The sequence below is a fragment of the Micromys minutus genome, assembly GCF_963924665.1.
Source record: "Micromys minutus genome assembly, chromosome: 17".
In the NCBI taxonomy this organism is placed as follows: Eukaryota; Metazoa; Chordata; class Mammalia; order Rodentia; family Muridae; genus Micromys; species Micromys minutus.
Window position 1 is genome coordinate 32,219,621 of NC_137952.1, and position 26,663 is coordinate 32,246,283.

The 26,663-nt window shown below is 37.8% G+C and overlaps 1 protein-coding gene across 4 annotated transcripts in view; it reads right to left on the minus strand.

Annotated features, from left to right (window-relative positions):
• Window positions 1-26,430, minus strand: part of MYEF2 (myelin expression factor 2) — a gene marked incomplete at its 5' end in the record, with an annotated part of 33,459 nt that extends 7,029 nt beyond the window's left edge. Inside the window, 14 exons of one of the 4 annotated variants that reach the window (XM_080930806.1) lie at window positions 1,029-1,100; window positions 1,381-1,479; window positions 1,893-1,961; window positions 2,245-2,295; window positions 3,729-3,830; window positions 12,006-12,069; window positions 12,195-12,244; window positions 12,637-12,790; window positions 13,442-13,633; window positions 17,312-17,405; window positions 17,504-17,511; window positions 18,890-18,942; window positions 20,113-20,321; window positions 26,297-26,430. In XM_080930806.1, the coding sequence (XP_080786932.1) occupies window positions 1,029-1,100; window positions 1,381-1,479; window positions 1,893-1,961; window positions 2,245-2,295; window positions 3,729-3,830; window positions 12,006-12,069; window positions 12,195-12,244; window positions 12,637-12,790; window positions 13,442-13,633; window positions 17,312-17,405; window positions 17,504-17,511; window positions 18,890-18,942; window positions 20,113-20,321; window positions 26,297-26,430 (1,351 nt within the window). The remainder of the gene's footprint in view (window positions 1-1,028; window positions 1,101-1,380; window positions 1,480-1,892; window positions 1,962-2,244; window positions 2,296-3,728; window positions 3,831-12,005; window positions 12,070-12,194; window positions 12,245-12,636; window positions 12,791-13,441; window positions 13,634-17,311; window positions 17,406-17,503; window positions 17,512-18,889; window positions 18,943-20,112; window positions 20,322-26,296) is intronic. The other 3 variants (XM_080930807.1, XM_080930809.1, XM_080930808.1) reach the window with 3 other exon arrangements.
• Window positions 26,431-26,663: the final 233 nt, after the last annotated feature.

The following is a 26,663-nucleotide window of genomic DNA, read 5'->3' on the forward strand; positions in this document are numbered from 1 at the left end:
ACACCACACTCTCCTACGCATCACCCACCCTTTCCTTACTCACCCTTTACCTCAGTATGTGGAGCTCTGTTTCCCACACAACTTCAATTTTTATATCAAATTCAACTTTTAGTAATCATAGACAACTAATTATCCTCATCTCATTCTCCCCCTCAAGGTTCCTATGTGAGTATTAGAAAGTACTAAGACTTGCCAGCTGGCGCTCTGCTCCTGGCAGTGTAACTGGGGAAACAGAGATTTGAACACTGAGATAAAAGGGAGGATAGGACGGTCCTAGCGGAAATGAATGCTGCAGGATGGTGGGCAGAGCAGGAAATAAAAAGAGAAGCACATGGAAAAGCAAATGTATCCAGTGGACAGGATTTCACAATTCACACTTAGTAAGCTGACTTTCTGTTTCCTAAAATTTCACCACCCAAAGGAAGCCAGTAAGGTGTGGAGATTTCACAGGCTCAGCAACTCAGCAACGCCTGTCATAAACTCAGTCTAGCACGTATGCAGGCTTCATGTGAGGTTTACCACATAGGAGTGGGAGCTGATGGGAGGTATTGGGCATTCTCTAGAGCTGAGACACAGCCATGGTTTTGAAAGGTCTAGAAGAGAGGACAGCAATCATCTCTTCATTCTTACTCAACTTCAGGAGGTCCCTAAAATTTGTTGTTTTGTCTTCATCCTCCAAAAGGTATAAGGTGTACAGATGAAACAAACTAGTAGCTATTGGGCAAAATAAAGCACAACTGAGTCTGGTGTTCAAGGAATAGCAGTTTAGGACATGGGTGTGGAAAGACAGTTCTTGGACTGGCTACTGAATACGGAGTCTGGTGTTAGTTGAGAACAAAACAAACAAACAAACAAACAGTTAATTTTCAAACATCAATCAAGCTATGGCTCATTAAAGTTTCTCAAAATAAGGTAAGACACACTGACACATAAAAGCAAACTATTGCTGTACTACAATAACTACTCTTGCAAACTCCTTACAAGCACTCAAATACTACTCAGGAAATTCTATTAAAGTTTAAACCTACTTATTCCAGTTCCTACTGGACCCATGTTAGAAGCTCCTATTCTTCCTGCAAACCCTCCAATCATTGCACTACCTAAACAAGGATGAAAAGATAATATACTAATTAATTTAAACAGTGACACTTCAAAATGCCCAAGGTACTATACTCACAAATAACTAAACAGAAAACTTTCTGGAAATAGACTTTAAATATTAAAGATACTGTAAAAGAGAACCATGAAATTAAAATCTCTAAAGTGTTTTCTTCTAGTAACAAACTATGTAAGTTGTAACTTTTTAAAGATTTTTTTACACCAAAAAGAGCAGTTAAGACTATGACCTGCAAAAGGAAAAAAGTATACAACCAACCCTACCAAGTCTACCAAAGGAATCGCCAAAGCCTCGACTTAATCCAATATCACCACGGCCGAAATCTCGCTCCATGCTACTCGTCACTGCACCTCGGTACAGCTCTGCAAAGATGCACAACAAATTAGCCCTTCTTCAAGTGTCAATGCATGGGAACCATTGACAAGTGTGTCTACGCTAAATTGAGGAGGAAAAATCACAAGTTACCAATTCAAAATAGTGTGTGGCATACCAACTTACTTCATACACTCACTAGGCATCCCACTACCCATCACCCTTCCTACCATGTTTACAAGTGTCCTCTAGTGCTCATGTGCCTTCTGAAGGCTTCTATAGCATCTATACCCAGGTGTGTGTGTGTGTGTGTGTGTGTGTGTGTGTGTGTGTGAGAGAGAGAGAGAGAGAGAGAGAGAGTGAGAGTGAGTGAGAGAGAGAGAGAGAGAGAGAGAGAGAGAGAGAGAGAGAGAAATCTCAATACTAGAGAAAGCAAATATATCCCCTTAGTCCATTCACCTACCTCCCATTCGGCCAACTCCACCAAAGCCAGCCATGCTATTCATTGCTTCCAGACCACCAAACCCAACTCCTATGAAAGAGAGAATAGTTGTGAGACTTGACTGTAGCTCTGTAGATGACTGGGACATTCTGGAAATGGTAAGTCACCAGTAAGCGCTTCCTTCATTTCATGTTGAGCAAGTAGTTAACACAGCACCTTCCTTTAAGGGTGTGGGTGTATTAGGCTCAGTGTTTGCCAACTGCTTTTAGAACATGAGCGAACCATAAACCATGACTTTTTTCTACAATTCTCAACAGTTTCTACTTTCTTTAAATGGCCATGAGTACATGCAGAAACAAATACTTATACATACCTCCTCCAATTCTATTCACTCCTCCAAAACCCGGACCATCCATTCCCATACCTCAAACAAAATACATAGTATGGACTTTCAGTAAAACTTATTTTGTGACTAACGAATGACATTATAGCAAAGTAAATACCATTGGTTTAGTCACAACAGAACATTAGAGGAGCAGGTACAGGGTATATATAGAAGGATGGTTTACAGAGCTATATCATAGTGGCTAACCAGTCCCCAATCTTCAAAGCAGGCCTCTGAGCATCAGACAAAAGAAAAAGCTTACTGTTTACATATTACATCCAGTCTCTCTCAGATACACTGATGTTACAACAAAAGATTTAGAGATTGAGACTACAAAGTAAAGACGCCTCTAAACAGAGCAGCTAAGAGGCTGGTCAAATCAGTAACAAATAACTTGTGTTTAGATGGGAAGGATACAATAGCCTAAAAACAAGGAAGAAAAGGGGTTTTGTCTCAGAATGAGAAAGATCTTCATCACTACCTGGTAAATTACAAAGTTTGTATCATCCCAACAAAAAGACTATGACACATTTACCATCCCATAAACTGAAATGCAATCCTCAAAAGATAGTCTGGGAACCTCCGAATGGCCAAGAGGTCAAAATAATTTCCACAACTCAATACTTCTGAATTACATGTCTACTTCCCCTCATCCTCTCTTAATAGTGTGGATCTTTCCTTAAACTACCTGATGCATATTAGCACAGCAAACCCAAATGCAGACACAGCGGTACAACTATCTACATGAACCCAAACACTATGAAGAGATGCCAAAAACAGACTCACTCTTCTCACTCTTATTACAAAATAACTTTATTTTCTTAAAAATAATATTTATGCTAATTACACATTTCATAATATAAACATTGAATATAATTTTTGGGGCTAAGATTGTATTGTTATCAGAATAAATCATGACTTTTAAATGAGTAAGTCAATTTTTACAATTTTAAGTTTTTTATAGTATGGTAGGCACTGGGAAACAATCACATAAGTAAAATCATGTTAAAATTTTCAACAAACTTGAAAGAATGAAGTTTGCTGAGATTAAAAGTTGGAAAGCCAGTTTCTAAGGACAATTAAGAGTAACTAGTAGGCAAATAGCTACTTTGAAGCTACCTTCCAAAAGTAATACATTTAAATGCCTACCTATGACATGTTGCCACCCACCCGGCAGACCCTACAGTCCAGGATGCAGAGGGCACTATGTGGAGACGTCATCTACTTAGAGCTCTGTCAGTGCGCACATCCTCCCAGCTACCTTGCACATGCCTGTCCCCAGAGGCTGTCCTGACCTTCAGCCTTCTTGTCATGTCAGCTGCTCTCACAAGGTTTCTCTTCTTTTTCAGACAGAATTGACATCCTAAACATCTCTAAAACAGAGTTCTCTAAGCACTAAGACTAATAAATAAATATAAGCTTTATTAAACAGCAAAAACAGATCACTTACAAAGGTTTTTAAAAAAACTTACCACTTGGACCTAAATTTCCCATTACACCAGTTATGTTCAGCTGGCTGGCACTTATAGGCTGTCCACCTGGACCAAGTCCCATTCCAATGCCTCCAAGACCACCTAAATCACAAAGAACAACATTACCAAGAGTCACATAAAACTAACTGGTACTAACCTTTAAAAGTAGCTGTATGCTTGCAATAGTATCCTAAAAGGCTGCAAATAGCAAGGGTTCTTGTTTCCATTTAGAAAGCACCATACCTAAAGACTGTAATACCATTTATGAAGTTGGATCAGTTTACATTCACTTGAAGGTACTGAGAGAAGTGTAACAACCTGACAAGAGGAGGTGTGAGGAAATGGCTCCATGAGTAAAGATTACCCATGCTTCCACTGCAAACATGAAAACCTGCCTTCAATTCCCAGAATGCACTTTTTTTAAAGCCAGAATTATGTTGGGCATGGGTAATCTTAGATCTGGGACAGTAGCAGATCCCTAGGGTTCATTGGCTAGCCAGTCCAGCTTACACAGCAAGTTCTAGACAGTGGGAAACTGTCTTTAAAAAAAAAAAAAAGTAGACACTACCTGAAGAAAAACACCCAAGGCTCACTTCTAGCCCCACTTTCACACCTTCCCACTCCCAAACCCTGAAACACACACACACACACACACACACACACACACACACACAAATGCAGCCCAAGAAAGTTAAAAACACATATGGAACTCTCTTCTCCAAGGATGGTTATGACATCGCCATCTTAAGATCAGAGCAGTTGTGATCACCCACAGGAAACTCCCAAGATTGCGTCGACCAATATTCCTTCGTGTAAGGAAGAGAGCTCACAAATATACTTTTACCCTGGAGGAATTATTGGTTTTGGAAGTAGGGGGAGGGATGACACATATGACTATTTCTTGATGGTATTGCACCTGTAAGTTACCCATGATCCTATAAATTACCATGACTAAATGCACCAGTTCCCCAAACAAGACTTGGGTGAATCATTTAGTCTGTGGCTGGTACCCCCTTTCTGGTTGAAGATCCATTTCTCAGACATCCTCACATAGTCACACAGCATATACATACCTGAGAATAAGCATCTTGTTCAGTTTGTTGAACAACTAAAATATTAGTATTGCTTTCAAAATAGTCCAAATAAAATGGAAAAGTCAGCAATTATTGAAGATGTAATAAGAGCGAACTTATTCAGAGTACTCAGTACTTGAAGTCAGAGATGAGAGGACTGTGAGTGCAGGCCAGCCAACGCTAGAGAACAAGACCCCTATCTCACACAGCCAACACCAAATCCATTTTTAAAATCTGTTATAAGGGTCTGGAGAGATGGCTCACTGATTAAGAATACTTGTTACTCTTGCAGAGGACCTGGGTTCAGTTCTCAGAACTCAAATGGCAAATCACAAGCATGTATAACTCAGGTTTGTTGATTAAACACAATCTTCTGACATTGCACACACCTGATATAGGCAAACACTTATACATATATCTTTTAAAACCTACAACATTAAAAAAATCTGACTTTTTTTATCATGACATTTATTTATTACATTTACAAAATAAATGTTCTCATATCAGTCAATCCCTCTATATATCTATGTTCATTACTGCTCATTCACCATGAGAAAACAAAGGAACCAGACAAAATACTAAAAGATGGAAAGATAATGAATGTAGATTTATTCAGCTGCAAAGAAAAATAAGATTTGGAGAAAAACAAACTGGTGAACCTGGAAAGAATAATATAAAATGTGGTGAGCCAACTCAGAAAAAACCTGCATGTTTCTCCCTTATCTGCTGACCCCCCCCAACCTATAATGTATACATGACTAAAGTAAACAAGTACAGGACAGGTCAAGCCCAAAACTTCAGAAAGGAGACCAAAAATGGGCAATACTCGGTAATGATAAAGGATGCAATACAGACAGACTAAAGGACACGTCAGCCATTAAAGATGTTATAAATCTATTTTTGCCTATTTTCAAGATGCATATGTGAATTCAATGTTCTGTGCTCTGAAGTTGCATGAACCATTTCTGTACTCCCAGAGTCCAATATGGGTTAACCAATCCCTTAAGGAAATGATTCTAGAAGTTGGGCTTTCTTGAAATGCCACTACCATTACCAAAACAGGAATCAGACAGGACCAGCCACTGAGCCTTTCTGTTACACTGCATTGGCCCAGTTGGGGGTGGGGGGAAATGTAGCAATTAAGGCTTGGGGCTGAGAAAGAATTATATTCTGTAAGTTTTTAATTTTTTAAACATTGTACAGTCATGGTCATTTTAAACTGTACTGATTAATGTCAAGTAACTATGTTCCTACGCCTGACTGTGACCCAGACTTGACCATCGCCCATGCTCTTAAGTACAATTACCATCTTGTCAGTTCTGATATCACAGTAATTATAATCAAAGAACTAGAAAAGAAAAAGATTAAAAACTAGTATCAGAAGCATGCCACTTGCCAAGTTATAGTAAAATTTGAAACTGATGAAGAAAGCAAAAAACCTGAATCTATGGTAGCTCATAACTGTATTATAGCTCAAGACAAAAGAAAATAAGAAAATACAAATTATTAAAAAATGTAAAGTACACCTAATAGGATGTGATGGTTTGCATATGCTTGGCCCAGGGAGTAGCACTATTAGAAGGTGTGGCCTTGTTGGAAGAAGTGTGTCATTCTGGGGGTGGGCTTGGAGACCTTCCTCCTAGCTGCCTGAAGATGTAGTTTCCTTTGGATGAAGATATAGAACTTTCAGCATTTCTTGTACCATGCCTGCCAGGATGCTGCCATGCTTCCTGCCAATGATGACAATGGAATGAACCTTTGAACCTATAAGCCAGCTCCAATTAAATGTTGTCCTTATAAGACCTGTCTTGGTCATGGTGTCTGTTCACAGCAATACAACCCTAACTAAGACATAGAACATGTTTTTACTTTATTGTTTGGGAACTTCACACATGTAGTTCCCAATACACTTTGGTTGAATCATTGCCCCACTCCTTCTCCCAACCCCTACCATAGGCACCACTCTGCCTCCCAACTTCACACACTTCTTTGCTGCTTTAACCTACTACATCCACTTAATATATTGCATTTGCATGGGTATAGGGGACATCAACTGAAACATGGACATTCTCTCCAGGGCTGCTTTCTGAAGAAAACCAAGTCTCTCTACCCCAGCAACCATTAGTTCCTCAGCTAAGGGTGGGGTTGCTTGTGCTCCTTCATCAATCTCACCCAGGCTGAGACTATGCCTGGCTTGACTGTGCAGGTCTTGAGCACTAAAATTTACTATTAATAGAGGCAAACGCAGTCAGAATCTTGAACAAACTAAGCCTGACCAAGTTAACTGGGGAGAAACCTGCCTTACAAAGGAAGAAAAGGGAATATTCAAATATGCATGGTTGATAATTTTTCCACTCTAAAAGCTCAATAAGTAGCAATCCACACTCATACTGCAATAAAACTGTCAACCAGGAACCAAGACTTTAAAATTATCCCCATGAATAATAGACTACCTAAAAAAGGGGATAATTCAACAAAAAGCTTATCTGAATTATGAAGTAGCAACAGCAGAAAACAGAAGAGTAAACTATTTTCAAAGTGCTAAGATAAAGTAACTTAATTTTGAATTCTCTAACAAATCAAACTATCTCAGAAGACATTTACAGAACAGCCAAAATTAAAAGAATTTACTAACAATAAATCCTGGCTGAAAAAAAGGAAAATAAACGCTTAACAAATAGATGCTCCAGAAGAAAATGAACAGTAGCAGGTAACAGAAAAACATAACAAACTCCCCAAGAGGGTCAGTAGCATGCAGTTACTAAGAAAGGAAGTCAAGGAAGAAGATACAAAAATGAACTTAAGACTTTATACATACGTAATATCCAGGGTTAGCACTAAAACACAGACATGTATTTACAAAGTACAAAAGATGAAACCCAAAGAAAATGAAAACCCATCCAAATGAACCAATAAATGTGAAGAAATGTAATTCCTCAATTTCACATATAAGATTGTGAAGCCAATTTTTAAAGATGTAATTGAAGGTATAACATTTACACAGAGATCAGAAACAGTAATGTAAAATATGAAGAAATACAAAATTATATTTAGTATTATACAAGGACTTAAGGTAATTACAAAATCACCTGGTAATAAACTACTTAAATTTTTAAAATATTTCAAAATATTTTCAACAAGAAAAGGTGACTATATCTATCAATATAATGAAAAAAGTTACCATTAAACACTTTTCACTAACTGATAACCCAAATAGATAAAAGTATGAAACAAAAGAGAAAAGATACAAGACAATTTAAATGATTAACAACAAATAACTTAGCAAACATAGAAGACTTATAAAAATGGACCTATGGGGGCTGGAGAGATGGCTCAGCAGTTAAGAGCACTGAGTGTTCTTCCAGAGGTCCTAAGTTCAATTCCCAGCAACCACATGATGGCTCACAACCATCTGTAATGGGATCTGGTGTGTTTGAGGACAGCGACAATGTACTGTATTCACATACATTAAATTAATAAATCTTTAAAAAGACAATGGACCTATGGGTAGGCCAACCACAATGAAATTCTAAGAATATCACATAATGAATCACAACCATATGATTTACCACATTACCTAAGTTAAAAACCAGTATGAAGTAAAGAACTCATGAATTTGGAAATTTAAAACATATTTTCAAATATACAAGATTCAAGAATAACTGTAGTGGTTGGTAATTTATAAACACTGAACTATACTAAGAAAGTCCATGGAAGAACCTATGTATGGTAGCTAAATTTATAATTCTAATTGCTTATATTTAAAAAAAAAAAAAAAAAGGCTGAAAACTAGTGAAATACGTATCCAACTCAGAGTTAGGGCAAAAACAAACAAACAAACAAACAGGAGGAAAGAAATGATAAAATATATTGACAACATCCTTCACAAACACTGATAAACTGATAAGTTAGTTTCTAGAGATAATGAACCACTAAATGAAGACACTAAGAACATGCATTGCCTTTGCACAGACCCAAGTCTGGTTCCCAGCACCCACACACTATACAGCTCACAATCACCTGTAACTCTAGCACAAGGAGATCCAACACCCACTTATCTCTGTTAGGAATGAACTCACATATACCACCCCCCCCACACACACAAATTAAAATAAAAATCTTCATGAAAAGGATAAAAGAACTATGAATATAGAAAAAATTTAAGACAAAGTTATACTAACTAACTAAAGTTCAACAATGAGCCACGATGGGGTAGGAGGGGAGGTGTACCCACAACCAATCGGTGGATGGAGCATGTGGACTTTTATGGAGGAATAGGAGGAAGAATTTCAGGTTCTGAAGAGGAAAGGAACTCCACAGAAAACAATAGTCAACTGACCTGGACCCTTGGGGCTCTCAGAGTCTGAACCACCAACCAATGAACTTTCACTGGCTGGACCTAGGCCTCCCCGCACATATGTAGCAGATGTACAGTTTGGTCTCCATGTGGGTCTGAACAACTGGATTGGAGACTGTCCCAAAAGCTGTTGCCTCTACTTGGGATATGTTCTACTAGCTGGGCTGCCTTGTCTGGCCTCAGTGGGAAAGCACTTAGCTTTGCAGAGGCTTGAAGTACCCGGATTGGGGAGATACCCAGGGAGGCCCCTACCCACACAGAAGACAAGGGGAGAGGGGATGAGGGAAGGTCTGTGGGAGAGGGTGGCCGGTTGGGGGCAGCGAGCAGGATGTAATGTGAATAAGTAAAAATTAAATTAAAAAAAAAAAAAGGAGAGTGTTTGCAGAATTCAGTTTCTGGAACCCACATAGTAAGAAAGACTTGGTCAGAGTTGTCCTCTGATCTCCCCAACAGAGCAATCACACCCACATACCCCCGCCCCATATACACACACAAACACACAAAATAAATGGTTTTTAAAACATTAATGTTCAAGACAGACAAAAATGGGGAAAATCCTTAAAGTTACCAAAAACTAACTCAAGCAGCAATAGAAAATTTGATGACTAAGTAAGTCTTCCCCAATATATATGGCAAGGCCAGTTTTACACAAATTTTAACAAAAACCAGGTAATTCTTAAAGAATATTCCAATTCAGTATTGTTTTTAATAGTTTAAAATGCAAATTAATCCAAAGAGCAGAAAAATATATAAAGTATCATCAGTTAAAATGAAGCTACCAGCTTTATCAATAAAAAGAGAATCAGGAACAAAACACAGTGAACCTGAACCATGAAATAACACATGGTATCACACTGAATTCTAATCCAGTAAAGTGGGTAATTAAATTACTAAAATCTGCATAACAAACATTCATGTGCTGTCCCCTCTAGGTAAGAAATACATTGAGAGGTGAAAATGGAAGTGGGACATCGAGGGTCTACCTGTAAAGTTTTATTTAATTATTAAAAATCCAATAAATATATAGCGTATGAAATCTATAAAATAATTTTACTTTTGTCTTCATGTTTAAAATATTTCATTAAACCTTGAATAATAACAAAAGAACAATAAGACAAACAATAGTGTACAGCAATATTCCAAGAGCAACAGCAAAAACAGAGTGCTTATGCTGGCTGCTCTTTTGTAATGCTTTGGAGTAATTAGTGGACATACAGTGACAGTTTGTACATCTAAATCTACTCTAGGATTTGTCTTCAGTGCTGGGGTTGGATTCAGGACCTCATGTAGGCTAATCAAGGACTCTACCACTAAATTTTACCACCAATACTCCAGCAGACATCTTAGTTTGGTGCTGAGGCTAGACCCAAGGACTTAAGCAAGGTAGGTGAAAACTCCTTCCACTGAGTCCATCTCCAGCCCTTATACTTCAGTCTGAGACAGGTCTCATTAAGTTATCCAGGCTGCCTAGGAATTCACTCTACAGTTGAGGCAGGCCTTAGACTTGAACTTTAGATTCTCCTGCCTTAGCCTTTTAAGGATCAGAGGCCTGTGCCACCAAGACTGACTTAGGACATCTAAAGAAAATAGTATTTTTCTATGAAAAGTATACTTTACTCTGTTGTGCTGGGTAACACATTTAAGATAATCTCAGAGGCACCAAAATATATCACTTCCACATTTAAGAATGAAGACAGACTTCCTCTTGGATTAATTTGACCATGACTGAACCCAAATTTGAATTTTCCACTTTTGTCTTTGTATCTTCCATCTGCCTGTAGTTTGTGGTTACTGAACTATCTACAGTGTGTCTACTGTAGGTGTCAGTGACTACCTAAATACTGTTCAGATGTCTGCCTGTCTTTGACAGAGCTTGGCCCTCTATCTAGCAGTGCAGAAACATGGCACTGGGGGCGGGGGGGGGATAAAAAGTTCTTCAAAAACCTGTAACAGATCTTTTACCCAGAATAGTAAACATGATGCAAACAGACATTACCAAGCTATAGTCTACGTTGGTTCCAACATTTATGGTGGATATTTAAGGTTCCTGCCAACCTGTTTTCAACAAATAATTACCACAATATACACACACATACATTGTTCTGGACCAGGGGCACGGAAGAAGACTTAAAAGTAAAGGCAGGGTGTTGTAGAAGCTGACTGCACAGGAGAACCAGCATATAATGAGCTTGGTTATTCACTGTTCTCTTAAAGACAAGTTAAACGGGCTGAGTACACAGTAGGATAACAGGCTAAACAGTCTAAAATATTCCAGATGTTATTAACTTGGCTGCGAGGTACAGTAAAAGTTCAGTCTCTAAGAATGTAATTATTATTTTCATGAAATTGCATCACACTGCTGGCTATTAAAAAAATAAAGATTAAAACATGTAAAACATGTGATTATAGTACACCAGTAAAAATATCTGGAAAGAATTTTCAACATGGAAAAATTATGTAATGTTTAATGTTAAGCCCAGCTCTAAATAACCTATATCCTAGTGCACATAGATAATGTACAAACATATATATGCAGGGAAAAGGAGAAAGAATAAACATAAAAATGTTAAAAATGGTAGATATCTATGATAAAATTATAGGTATTTCCCTCCTTGTATATGAACTCACCAAATACAGCTGAACTTATAGCTTATAGGCCAAAAAATAAATTAATTTAAAAGTCCCATCTTTCTTTTCAGTCTTTATATAACCAGAAGCAGCACACTGTCCAAAATCCCAAACTAATTTCAGAGATTGAACAACTTCAATGTAGGCATGAAAACAGACTTCTGCTTTATACATAACAAAGAAAAAGAAAGCTGTTTTCTAACAAGAGCTTTTACTTACGTGGTAATTGTGATGTCTTACTATCATGTGAACGGTAGTCTTCATGAGGGACAGATTTGTCATCCTAATTGCAAAAAGAAAAAAAGTTTATTATACATATAGTTAAAAAACAGCTAACGAGAGCTGTTATGTTGGGAAGAGATCTGAAGCAATCAGTAACTAAGGTTGAAATGAAAAGTGGGAACTCACCATTTTCACATGCATAGGTCTATCAAATAAAAACTGCCCATTGAACATGGCTGTTGATTCAGTCAAGGAAAGCCAATTAAGATAACTGTAAAATTGTACAGACAAATTATCATATTTACAGAGTGTGAATCTTTTTCTACTATCTTTGATTCATAACTTCATTTACCAACAGCAACTGCACTGATGTGCAGCAGAGTAAGTGTTAAGTACACGTGCGCACACTGCCAACAGCAGGATCAGCAAAAAACAAGGTCCTATCAGCCCTGAATAATGTGGCCAAAGCCATTTTGAGTGAGTGACTCTAGATCTCAAGGAACAAGCTTTCCTGCTGTAGACAAAAGCCTACATTTCTAAATGAGGTGACATTACGTAACATGAACAACTGTGCAAAGGCACTAAGCCTCTCCAACATCATTGAATGCTAAGATACACATGAGGATACAAATTGCTTGGACTGCTTCGATTGCCTGCTCAAAAGTGACAGTGCCCATGCCTCTGCTCTTGCCATCCTTGTCTTCTTTAATATCAGCCCGCTTTACAGTTCCAGCTATGCTGAACACTTCCTTTAGCTTCTTCCAACCAACTTTGAAGTCAAGCTTAACACAGAATGTATACAGTTAAATTCCTAACAAATGGCCCTCCTTCAGTGTAAAAACAAAATCATCTTTTCTAACCTCATAAATCCATAAACTGTAATTCTTGCTCAACAGTATACCAAGTGTTCAAATAAAAAAAGTTCTGTTTAAAATCAGTTCGGCTAAATCTATCTTGTTTCTCATCTTCATTGACATTCCTCAAATCATCTTTCAATTCCTCAATCCTATTCTGTACGTGGGAAACAGGCATTATTATGACTAAGGGAGAGTCCGGTTTGGAAAACATTGTCCATTTCATAAGACTTTCAAGAGCATAAACAAATGGCAAACTAACCATCACAGGCATTTACAAACAGGAGAACCACAAGAATAAAATTCAACTACCAAAATAAAGAGCTCACAAAACTGACATAGAATACTGTTCAATGTCTGTGATGTCCACAGTTGTGTTAAATGCTACTTGTATTTAGAGTCTAACTTCAAATTACATATATAAATTAGGCTTGACTTTAACATAATTATGACTTTTGTTTACTTTAGTTAAAAATAAACAATGATCTACAAACCTATCAGCATATATCTAACAAAATAACCTACTGATAAGAGTTAAGTATCAGAGCAACAAAAGCTTAAACTAAGGCTTAAACTTACATTAGCAACAAAAATTGTGGAACCAAGTCTACCAGCCTGCAAATTGCTGATAACCTCAGGAGGAATGTTTGGATTATTGAGAATGGAAGGTGGTAAATTCACCAACCCAGTTCCCACATCAGAGGCATGTGATCCTTGAAATGATGTTCCTGTTCGCTGCAGTGCACGGCGAGCATTTTCTCCATCGGGATCCTATAATGCGTAGTGAATGTTAACTGCTGGCAAATACATCAGTGAATATATACAATTCAAGTGGCTTAAAGTTGGACAGCAGCTAACCCATCTGGACCAAACTATCAACATCTGTGAAGACTAAGGGGTTTTTTTTTTTGTTGTTGTTATTTTTATCCAGAAAGTGAGTCCCATAAAAACCTGAAGACTGACCTCTCACCACCAGAGCACTGCTTGCTATAAACTCAGGTAGACTGTGATAAGAGGAAAAGTTAATTATCACTGGCTAACATCACTCCTAAATAAAATACAATAGCCCATTGTATAATCTCTGAGCTTCCTGAACAATGAGAAGGACTTGTGATGGGAAAGGGAATAACAGAAGGCCAAGTACCCAAGTAAAGAATAGCAAATATTTTTAGATTCATTAACTTTTAAAAGAAATATCCTTCATTAAAACAAATCAAAAGGCAGGTACATGTGCTTTACCCAGTCATTCCAATAGGTGTCGATCAACAGCAAAACAAATAAAATTACAGTAAGAGGACCATCATGTGCATGCAAATGATTAAGCCAACAATTCTACTTTCTTACTCATGAACTCAGCACTTATGCTTGCCTGAACATCAGACTAGCCAATACTCTAACATGGAACAAAAAGGGACTCAAGCTCCTACCCGTGAGGCATTTACTGGCAATTGATGGCTTCTAGAGAAAAAAGCCAGTTTTCTTTAAAGATGTGATCTCTGACAGGTTAACCATCAGAGGATCCCCCCCCCACACACATACACAAGAATGAGTGGACTCGGGTTTTAAAAGCTATTTGGGAGGAACACAAAGACAGTTGGGAGAGTAAGGAAATAGGAATGGATCTGGAAGGAGCTGGGGGAGTAAAGGGGCAAAATGATCAAAATACATTATTGCATGAAATTCTCAGAGAAAATATTCATCTGCTAACTCAGTCTATAAATACTGGTTTAAGAAAGTAAATAAGGAAAGATGACTTTAATAAATTCACCAGCATAGTGAGAATGACAAAAGGAAAAGAAATGAATGTGAGAATAAACATATGCTGACTCCAGTATGCTGCTTCATGATAGAAACTGAAAGGACTGTAGAAGTGAGTACATGTTACCAACGGATACAGTAGTCAGGATGCTTAGTGCCCATTCTGTTTGCCATCTGACAGACTCAGAATGGGGGGGGGGTGACTTCTGGGCATGCTTGTAGAAAATAACATTGATTACATCAATTATAACTAATTTTTCTTGTAAGCAGAACTATTTCCTGTACTAGATCCTGCAATGTATAAAAGAAAGTGAGTGGAGCACGCATTCATGTCTCTTTTTCATTATGATTTCAGCTGTTTCAGGATCCTGCTGCCTTGAATTCCCTACAATGACGGATCACCCTTCAAACTGTGATCTAAAATAAACTCTCCCATAAGTTGATCTTATTCTATTATTTTATCACAGCATCAAAAAAAAGAAAATAAGTCAGTCATATTTCAAATTTGAGAAAAACTTGTACAAGCACAAAATTTAAAAAATGGTTACCCATGAGGATTAAAAAGAGAGATTTAATTATTAAAAGGCATAGGTTGTTTTATTAAGTTAATAGTAGTATATTTTTTGTCACATGAAAACACAATATATTACACACATACACACATAAATCACATATAATCTTAGTTTTTATTCCTGTTTTCCCCTTGCTTTTCAGTCTGCCAATCACTAACTGCCAATGCTATTAGTGGGGATATTAATACATGTATGATTCCTATTCATCTCCATGTAGCTCAATAGAATACTAAAAAGCTACTAAGGAACACTGCAAATACACCTTCATTAGACAGCTACGCAAGCAGTCCTCCCCAGTTTTATCAGCCACTGATTTATAAATCAGACTTCTCAGGAACATGACCACCTTTGTTAATAAACATTAGCTGAGGAGTTAAATAAATCATTCATTATTTAGTAAAACTAAATTTGACCCCTTTTTCCCTTCTAGAATAGTTAAAAATAAAGGCATCCTAAACCTTCATTCTGGGGTCTCAATAACAGATCTGAGCTCTTCAATATGCTGCAACTTACAGTAACACAATCACCTGACCTAAGCCTCTAACACCCAGTCAATTTTGTCAATTAAAAACAGAAAGATATATAAACAGTATGCTTAGTGTCTATAGCATCTCTATGGAACTTTTATTATAATACTTGTTTCTTTTAAACAGAAACAAAATCATAAAATAGCAAATTATGATCATCAAATGATTAGATTATAAATTGTAACAAATTATTTAGGATTCTGAACATTTCTAAAGTTAAGTCCTGGCATATGCATAAAAGCACCAAATTAATGACTAGTCAAACCACAAATTTAAACATTCCCTACAAAATCTCTGCCAATTTTTTTTTTTAGGTAATTATAATCCCAGGATCAATGAGGATTCAAGAAATCTGAGGTTAACTCTAGTAAAGAATGTAGGATACATGCTATTTTTGGTACTAAGGCACTGAAGCTTATCACCACTAAAGAATAAGATACCAACAGTCACTAACAAGAATAGTTTTTACAGCTTACATTTATGATGGAGCTGGACAATCTTAAACACTGTGCTAACATAACAGCCTTCCATAGTATCAAAAGTATAGTAACTAGAAAACATAACCCTTTTGAGTTTTTACAACACTATCAGAGAGATTTCTAGTATTTCTCCTATCTTAGGGACAAGGAAACTAAGCAAATTTTATATGATTTGCTTTTCCTGGGTAATTTAGCTTTTCTAGTGACAGAGTGAGCTATAACTTATTTATCACACTTGATTTTCATAAAGTCACATTAGGTATTATCAGTGGCATTATAATAAATTAACTGACGTCTAGAGAAATCAGGTATTGTCACATAGTAAGTTAGAACTCAAAAATCCCTGCTCTCTTGTTGAATGCCAGCCAATGAATAGCATCAGTATTAGCTCAACATCACAGACTCAAAGTAACATTGCCTATTTCTTTCAATACAGGTTTAGCAAGGGTATGGTACAAGTGGGGTATAGTCAAACTAATATGGCAAAACAGCCAATGTAAGATAAAAGAGCCCATGAAACTGAGTGTTATTCAAGCTAATTATTACCAAGATCAACAACTGCTCCTGTAAGTGCTATTGTGTGAGGTACCTTATTTGTCAATCCATACTACAATTCTCTACAAAGAAAAACATCCCCATTGTAGATTACGCTAACTACACATCTCAGCAAGCTATAATGCTTCTTAAATCCTAACCTTACAGAATCTAAATTTAAAAATGAATACCAATCTTATTCAAATCCACAAAGCTATGTGTATTTTCAAGCAACCTGTAATCGACTATAATAACTATTGAATTTCAATTAAACTGCTAAAAACTGACAATGTTTATAGCAATAAAGTCTATACTTTACTTTGTTATCTTTAAATTTTTGGGTCCTGATTTTTATTTTATATTGAGGACCTCTATCTATCTGTAACTAGAAGCTAAATAAATATAAAGAATAACTTAAAGATTAAGAGCAAATCATCTTTTATGTAAAATAATCACAATCTATAATTCTTTAATAGGCATCTATGCTTTAAAAAGTAGTCATACAACTACATAAGAAAAAAATCAAATGAAGCATGTTCACATAATTAAATACTTAAGCTGCAAATACAAAAAACTTACTTCTTTAATATTCAGAGGCCTTCCACTAAGGTCATATTTATTCATAGTTTCCAATGCTTTCTTTACAAATTCTTCGTCTTTGAATTCAACCACGCTTAGTAAGGAAAAACATAAGAAATGCTTAAGTACAAAGATTTCTTATTCCCAATCAAGATTAACTTAACATAAGATACTTAAAAAAAAAATTCTTACCCACAACCCTGTATCCGGTAGATTGTCAATATATGCAAAAGAAAAAGAAACATTGTAGGTCAGTAGATGAATTTAATGACAAACTCTAATCTTTAAGTCATTAAGAAGTCATCAAGAACACCATTTTATCTTTTACCCCTCCAGAATGTAACAGGCAAGTGACCATTCATTTTCATTAAATCCATGTAACATGTTACAAGCTTGGAGTACATTTTTATTTTCAGGTGACTTTTATTAAAATTAAAGCTAGTACCACTTTATGAATTTAGTCACAGGTAAGTAAAGGAAGAAACTGAAGACTCCAATATCATGCTTTTATACTGTAATAAATATTTCAAAATATATTGAGCACAATATACTTTTTAAATCTAATTAAAATAGCAAATAAACATGAATTTTTAAAGTTATTATGTTATGTATATTATTTGCCTGCAGGTATGACTACAAGCAATGTGTGAGTCTGGCACCCACGAAGGCCAGAAGAAAGTTTTAGATCTCTTGGAACTTGAGTTCCAGATGGTTTGTGAACTGCCATGTGGTGCTAGAATTGAGCCCAAGTCCTCTATAAGAGCAGCCAGTGCTCTTAACTGATGAGCCATCTCTCCAGCCCCCATGAATTTTACTTTTAATAAAGTAATCTATTAGATTAAAGCTAGCTGCACACAATTTAGAAGCATCTATCTGGAAGCATGTAAAACAAATTAACCATGCTAAAGAAACTTACAGAATCATTTTTAAAAAATAATTCCAGTGATTACTGTTCAAGGTGCCACTTGAATGTGATGACAAAGTTTGTATTTCTCATGTACCCAACCACTTTGTGACTATGATGAGACGCTGTCACAGAGCTTTCCACTATATTCTTCGGTACTCATGCTGCTAAGTCAAAATCTATCATCAGCTTTCCAGGTCAACTTAGTCATAGCCATCATTCATACCAATTGGTCAGAGCACTGCCTCTTACATGGTCCTGCAGGCTAACAAGTTAAGCTTTTCAATAAAAGTTTCAAAATTATATTCTAAATTAACACCTTTAAGCCACAGGCCTCTCATAAAACGCTTAGGAAATATTATCAATTCAGTGACTTTTAAAATATCCCTGAAGTCATCAATATACAACAAAAAGCAGTATTAAATTTTTATTAGCTAAGAAAAAGCATAACCTTAAAGCATTAGAATAATGAATGCCCTTTATGAGCATTTACAAAACCCATCCCTTTCAGGTAGCTAGTTTGTTGGCATGTCAGACTTGCTAGGATAAAACCTCAAATCTTAAAGTAAAACAAAATGAAACTTAAGTTTCCAAAAGTCTGGTAGAGTAATATACAAAAGTAAACTGCTGAGGAACTTTTAAACCTCGAGCAGATTATGGCCCACAGCACTTACCCTTGATTTTCCTTCCGCATCCTTAAAGAGCTCCACGTATGTAACCTCACCAACTACATAAGACATACAAAAGGAAGATACCAAGAAACAATACATTTAAACACCAGTATCTTGCTTTACTGCACACCTGTGCACAACTCTACAGAAAGCACCTATTATTCACCAGCAATCAGGACCAGATCAACATACCTCCTATCGATAGCTATAGAAATTTAACTAATTTTCAGAAATTACCTCATCCACATTCTCTAAAAAGGCTAACAACCATATTAACCCAATTCATACTGCAGATCGTATTTGGCCAGCATGGTATGGTTGGTGAACAAATGCACATATACATACAAATGGTCCCTCAGCCTATCATATTAACAACTTTAGCACTTTTCAAATAACTGTGGTCAGCCTACAAACAACAGCTGTTTTAAGGTGACTTCCTACCTGAATGTCTTCAATCATGTTTGCCATCAGTAAACTAAATTTACAAGTAATGCTTCACAGCAAGCCACACACTTCTAAATAGTCAGTGAATAAAACCAGTCAAATAGTTGTCACCTTACAACAGATACACCAATGCAATTAAAAAAATTTATTAGAGAAGATCGCCCTCAAAGCCAAGTACATAGTTTTCAGGACTGTTGAACCTCAAATTTTCAAGAAATAACAGAACTAACTTTTACAAGATCAAGTATTGACATTATTTTCCCCCAAAACCAAGCATGTGTAGAAGATGAAGTTTTCACGGCAGCAGCAGTGACACATTTATACAGAGCTGCAAGGACAGCAGCGTGGCAGTCGTGACAATGCAAGCAAAATGAATTCCACAGCCAGATCCCAGACTCCACCGAAAACATCTTTGGGGAAAATCAACCTTATTATGCATACATTAACAAGCTAAATGCATTGCTTAGCTAATGCAATAGTCCTTTTAAAGTCTATTAAAAAACGTCAACAAGACAAAGCAATCACGTTAACAAAATTCTTGGTGGCATGCATATGCTGGCTTCACTATCCCACTAAAATGTCAAAAAGAAAAATACCTCATTAATCTATACTTCCTTGTAATGAAATTGCCAAGTGGAAGGAAAAAGAAAAGATTAATTCATATGTCAAGAAAGTCTCTCTTTTTTTTTGAGTCTGTGTGGCTAAGAGGAATAAAAAGTCTGCTTACTTCCTCCCCTTCCTATACAAAGAGTAAAACAGTAAGTTACTGAAGAAGTTGTTACCTTTTTCTCTCATCAAATCTTTAATAGCCTGCCATTTCATGTCATAGGGGATGTTGCTAATGAACACTCTGTTCCGATTTGGACCTTTCTTTTCTCCAGTGCCTGAATTCTTATCTTTTGAATAAGGATGAAACCGATTAGCCTTCTTATTTCCTGTAGACTTTTCTTTTAAATCAGATTTTTCTTCCTTCACTGATTCATCATTCTCCCTGTGAATTAGAAACAAACAAAAGCATCTTTAGTTGAGCCTCTAAGAATGGAACTCTGTATTGGTCACTCTCATCTGTCACTTCACAAATTCACAGCTAAGCTTATCAATTTCTCAGTTAACAGCTGGCATTTTTCTTCTGTTAATACTTGTAAGCATCCCCAAACCCAATTTTTTCCATGATGCTACTTAATAAATACTAACAGACCCAATGGAAGGAACATGTGAATTATCTCAGTACCTCATTTATGGAAGAATTAACTTCCTGAGCTTATTCAACTCTCAAGTCCAATTTGGACCACCAAGAGGGCACTTGCTATAGGAGCCTGATGGCCCATGGTAAAGACAGGAGAGAACTGACAAACTGTCCTCCAATATCAATAAACACGTCATGGCTTACACACACAAATCATACATACAACACACACACAAATGTGAATATAGAATTTCTTTAAAATGTCTTAATTAAATTAAAAGTTAGCTCATGTTAAAAAAAAATGGTGGCACATACTTAGAATTCTAGCACTCAGGAGACAGATGCAAGAAGATTACCACAAGTTCCAAGACAGCCTGGCCTATAAAGTCTAAGGCAGCCAAGCCAGAGCTATAATCAAGACTCTGCCTCCACCCCCATCACACCCACAAAAAAGTAAACAGATGATGAATCAATGATTATCTCAAAAGCTTTTACTTATATAGTAACAAAATTTCTCTAGATTTTTCTCCTTTCCTGAAAACCAGAATCAAAATATGCAGTCACATCTCTCTTGTGTACTCATAATCATTGTACGCTGAGTTTCATCTATTCCCTACTTAGTAAACAGAAAATTTAAGACATCTTTATATATCTTCATGTTGAACATAGGACAAGACATGTCATAGAATTGTGTCTGTTTTATTAGTGATACTATCTAAAAATGAAAGGCTAGGATTGAAGAGACAGGAGATAATTAAACACATCATGAGCCAGAATCTAACAGTCTTTTTTAATGGGCCTAATTGGGAAAAACTGATTTATAAGACTTCATCACAATGCAACTATCATGATGCCATGATACACAGGAATCAATAAGATATGGCTATATACCTAAAGTAATCCCTACAGATAAAAATCTGGATTTATATTTAACACCACAGTTTACAATTTAAAGCAATATGGGGTGCATGTGTACTCGCAGGTGCACACACATAGGCTTGTCTGTGAGTATCTGTATGGAGAGCAGCCTCAGGAATGTGACTCCTGTCCTTTGTGTGTCTGTCTTCAGACTGAAGCTCACCAGATGGGTGAGACCCAGGAATCCTGTCTCCTCCTTCCAAGCACTAGAATTACAAGGACACACAGCCAATATTTTCACATGGTTCTGGAGAGCAAACTCAGGGCCTTGTGAGGCAAGTACTTTTTCACCTTGCTATCTCCCTCAAAAGCAATCTTATTACAGAAACAACCATAGATTTAAATCTTAGATTGCTTTAGTCAACCTAAAGTAATTTCACCAACAAGTTAATTTAAAAGCTTTTTTTAATAAACTTTAAAGAGTCAAAATCTCTAAGAACAAATAAGAAAATAAAAACTTCATGGATTATTCTAACAACTAACTACATTTTATAATCTCAAGGTGAGCAATTTCGGAAGGTTATAAACAAACTTCCTACTGCATTAGTATGAAAAGGTCACTGTTTAAACAGCAGTGTCCAGACCAGGTGATAACACCGCCATAAATAAAGTACACAAAGTCTGTAAGAATAAAGCCTGTCCTCTGTGCTATCTACACTGCATCTAGAGTAACAACTGACTATGCCATATGTTGGATAAGTTGTAAATTTTCAATTGCCAGTTAAGGACCCACACTCTGGAAGCTGGAGGATAGCTCAGTTGGTAAAGTGCTTGCTTTGCAAAGCCGAGTTCCAAGGTTAGATCTCCAGCATCCACACATAAAAAGCTGGCCATGCAAATACACACCGGTAACTCCTATAGGGACAGGGGTTGGGGGAAGAATGATGGATTCCTGAACCTTACTGGTCAGCCATGCTAGCCTAAAATCAGTGAGATTTAGATTCAATGAAAAACCTGTCAGAAAGTATACAGGTGTGCATGCACATAGAGACATATACACACAGACACAAACCCAAACTCACTGAAAATAGTGGTACATACCTATATTACCAACATTCAAAGAAACTGAAGCAAAAGAACTGCTAAGAGCTGAGGGCCAATCTGAACTACTAGCACCAAGTTAGCCAGGGTTTAGATTAGACCCTATCCCAAAACCAAACAGAATCCATACTCTGAACAGATGGTGGCACCATCTTTGAGAAATGTTCCTACAATCAAGAAACAGTACCAAACTTTCTTCACCAGCTATTCAGATTTTGACAGGGACATCTTTTCTATCAACCTTATCCTCTTACAAGAAATGGCAAGATCTGAAAGGGGTCTTCTCAACTATTCTAGAATGTCCCTCCAAGTGAATAAAGTGGCATTTCTGAGAATAGAAACAAGTAGCCAAAATATACAAGGCCTCCTCTCTGGTTCCCAGCTACCACAGACAAAACAAACCTTTCTTTTTCATTCCTCTGAAGAACCATCTGCATAATAATGTGCTTCCACTGAATTCACTGCAGTCTCCAGTCTGAAGTCAGGTAAAAAGATATCTAGTTTTTGATAGAGTCCCTCCTTCTGTCTACTCTCACCTGGATGAATTCACTGTGAAAACCAAGTACTCACTAGGTTCCTCTAGTCTTCACCAGACTGAATGAAGGTTCTAAGACTGTAATAAACATTTGCTTACAATAATCTTGACAATTCATTAAAAAATGCATTTTTTAATTTTTAATAAATTTTAAATGATTTTAAAGGTTTCTTAAAAACCAGAAACCAAACTATAAAATGACCTAGAAATTAAATAAAATAATTTTTGTATTTAATGAAAAAAATAAAATCTCAATATCTGAACTAATATTCATTATATTTTAACAGTAATTACTAAAAGTCTGTTTACTAATCGAAGACTGGTCAAAGAAAACATGGGAGTGGGCATGTATATATCCCAGATGGATGGATGGATGGATAGATGGATGGATGGATGAATGAATGGATGGATAGATGGATAGATTCAGCCCTTAGAAGCAAAGCCTGCCATCTGCGGCAACCTGAAGGACAGCTTGCTAAGTGAAATAAGCCAGATACAGAAAACCAAATACTGCATGACATCAAAAACAAAACTCAAAGCATCAGGGTACAGTGATCATTACTACAAGTCTAATGAGATATTTGCCTAAGCATATAAATTTCCAATAATCAAGTTCTGGAGACAATGTGTAGTAAAATATTTGGAACAACTACAAAAGATGCTAGCTACATGAGCTCACAGGTATATTAGTTTAATTACAATAATCACTGTATACAGCAAATCAAAACATCTGAAGAACAAACGGTTATGACCTTCACTCATGATAAAACGGATGCTTTATTAGCAATCACTTCACCCTACCGTTGTGTTGAATGTTATAAACAGCACAATATAAATACACCTGTAATTATACAAGACTCATGAGGAGTCACAAGATAGGTGGATATTGCTTTCCTCCCAGTTTACTTGAATGTAGACAGAGGGAATAGAATCTTTAATTCCTGTCTAAAGGTGAACAAGCCAACTAAATCTTTTCCTTAGTTTCATGACCTTAAAATTTCTTCTTGTATTTCTTTAATGAATACTCACTGAACCTTTAAAATGTAAGGTTCAAGGATGAAAAGGACAGCCATGTCTGGTGTGACTGAATTAATGCAATACAAATCACTTCAGTTCCAACAGCAGCACATGGTCCACTTGGAAGCAGTGGGTGCTGTACAGCAGTGTAGGTTATCAAATGCTTTAATGACTTATTAAAAGCATGGGACAGCCCAAAGTTTAGGCTGTCAACCACCTCTACAGGTTCACTGCAGACACACATAAGATTTAAGGCCCTAAGTACTCTTTGACTACCCCATGCTGGCCCATCAGACTTGAAAGACATTCCTTAGAGTACATTGGTCTCTAGTCAACACTGAAAAATATGCAAAGAATGAACTAGAATAAGGAAACAATCTGTATTTACTGTTAACACCTGCCCCATATTTTCTCTCCTTGAATTAGAAAATGGTTCTTTCTCACTTCTTTTCCCATCCTGCAGTGCAACTGTAGACATTGTATTTTTGGATCTAATAGAGGTTTAGATGCCAGCATCACAAAGTACCAACATTATAGAATTCAATGATTATTTTCTTCAGGAAAAAAAGGGTGGCACACTCATGCTTACACACAAATTAATAATACCTGTCATCCCTCAGCCCCCTTCCTCCCACAGATTTTAAAAGTCCAAAGATGCTCAGGTCCTTTTCCCAAAATAATGTTTGCATGTGACTTAAACACAATCTCAAACATACTTTATTTAATCTCTTCCTTTTATAATACCTAAAACAATGTATAATTATATATGCTTACTTTCCATATAGATACAATATGTATGGGTATATAAGGCTGACTGTATTGTTACAATCAGGCCACTTTTTTTTTTCTACTTTTAATAACAAATCTCTAAAAAAGCCCATGATTGGCAGACATAAGAGATAAGCTTTCCTTGCTCTCTGATTTCTCAATGGTGGAGAAACATGCACACTCTTCATCCGGAAGCAAATTGCACTGACTTCCAATCCCTGCAAAACCATTACCTGCAAAATTCTGTTTCCTGCTCATAAGATGCTTCCTGTTCAAAAGTTACCGGGTGGCTAGGGAAACTAAAATCCATATTTAAGGTATTTCAAGCCAACTCAAAGGAACACAATGGACTGTGCCTAATGGGGCATTCTTAAGGTGCCTCTCCACATAGACCATTTCTGATGAATATAGGCATCAGAAAACAGCAAACACTGGACTTCTAAAGCTCAGGATAGGCCCCAGGGAGCTGGGGTAATTCCTCTTAAATACGCTGTCAGTGGTTAAGAGAAAATAACCAATGATGTCATCCTAAGAGCAAGACTGTCATAACAAAGCTGAGGAGAGCTACCCCATCTAATTTGCAATCAATTCAATTCAGTTCCAACAGACTGGTCCAAATGGTACCATCACCTCAAGTACTTCGACACAGAATAACCAGACAGACATTTTATTTTCCTCTCCTGATTTAATTCTGAGCATGTGTTCACTGATTGCTACTGAGGCAGAATTGAGAGGTGAAGGATGTTTCAACAAACTACTGACATCTTATCAACTTCAGTTTCACAGAATAAGCCATAGGGAAACGTTTGCCTTCACATCACCCCACGTGACAAGGGCAGACGAGCACAATCTGCCCCATCCTACACCCTTACAACTTAAGATCTTATGGATTAACGTCGACTGAATACTCTACATGGACACTGACGACAGATCCAACCTTCAACCCTTAGGCTTTCTAAAAAATCCACTGTGTTTTATGGGTTGGGGGTGTCATTTTTGTGGCCTAGCGCGCGAACGCACGAGGCCCTGTGTTCCATTCCCAGCTCTGCCAGACGCAGGTTTTAGTAATTTAATTATAGCATAAATGTGAGCGCATTACAGTAAAAAGAAGGCCACCACACACTGAGTTTGTGTTTAAAAACAAAACAAACAAAAACCAGCCTGCAGGGCCTACAACCACCGCCGGGTGGGTGGAGGAGACCAAGTCCCCCTTTTCCGAGAGCCAACCAAGAGGAACACAATGGGTTCGGTCAGCTCGAACGCTTTAGAAGCCAGCACCGCACACGCGGCCCTCAGCGGGGCTCGGAACCGGGCCGGGAGGGGAAAGGACCGATGATGTCATCCCTAGGTCCTCCCCGGGGATGAGGCTAGCCTCGGGCCTTTTAAAGGGCACAGTTTTCCGCGCGCCCGAGGCCGGGGCCGCCCGCGCCGCACCTGCTCCCGCACCCCGGCCGCCCGCGCCTCCCGCCCTGCCCGCTCGCCCGCCCGGGGGAGACAATACATTTTAACGCCGTTGGCGCTGCTGCGCGGCGGTTTCTCGGGCTCGCCGGGGTGCGGGTCTCGCCGCGGATCAGCCGGTTGCTGCTGCGGGCTGTCGTCACCCGCGGCCGCCTCGGGTTTGTCGGCATCGGCCATCCCGCCGCGGGCTCCGCCTCGGCCGCGCTGAGGGCTCCGAGCGCTACAATGGCGGCGGCCGGCGGAGCGGTAACGGATCGCGATTTGAAAAGGCCCCGAGCGCTCGGCGGCCCGGATCTCGCGAGAGCGGACGAGGCCCCCGCGACTTGGGGAGCGGGGGGCGGGGCTCCGGAGCGGCCACCTGCGGAGGGAGCGCGGGCTGCCTGGGGGCGCAGGGATGGGGGTCCTTCGGG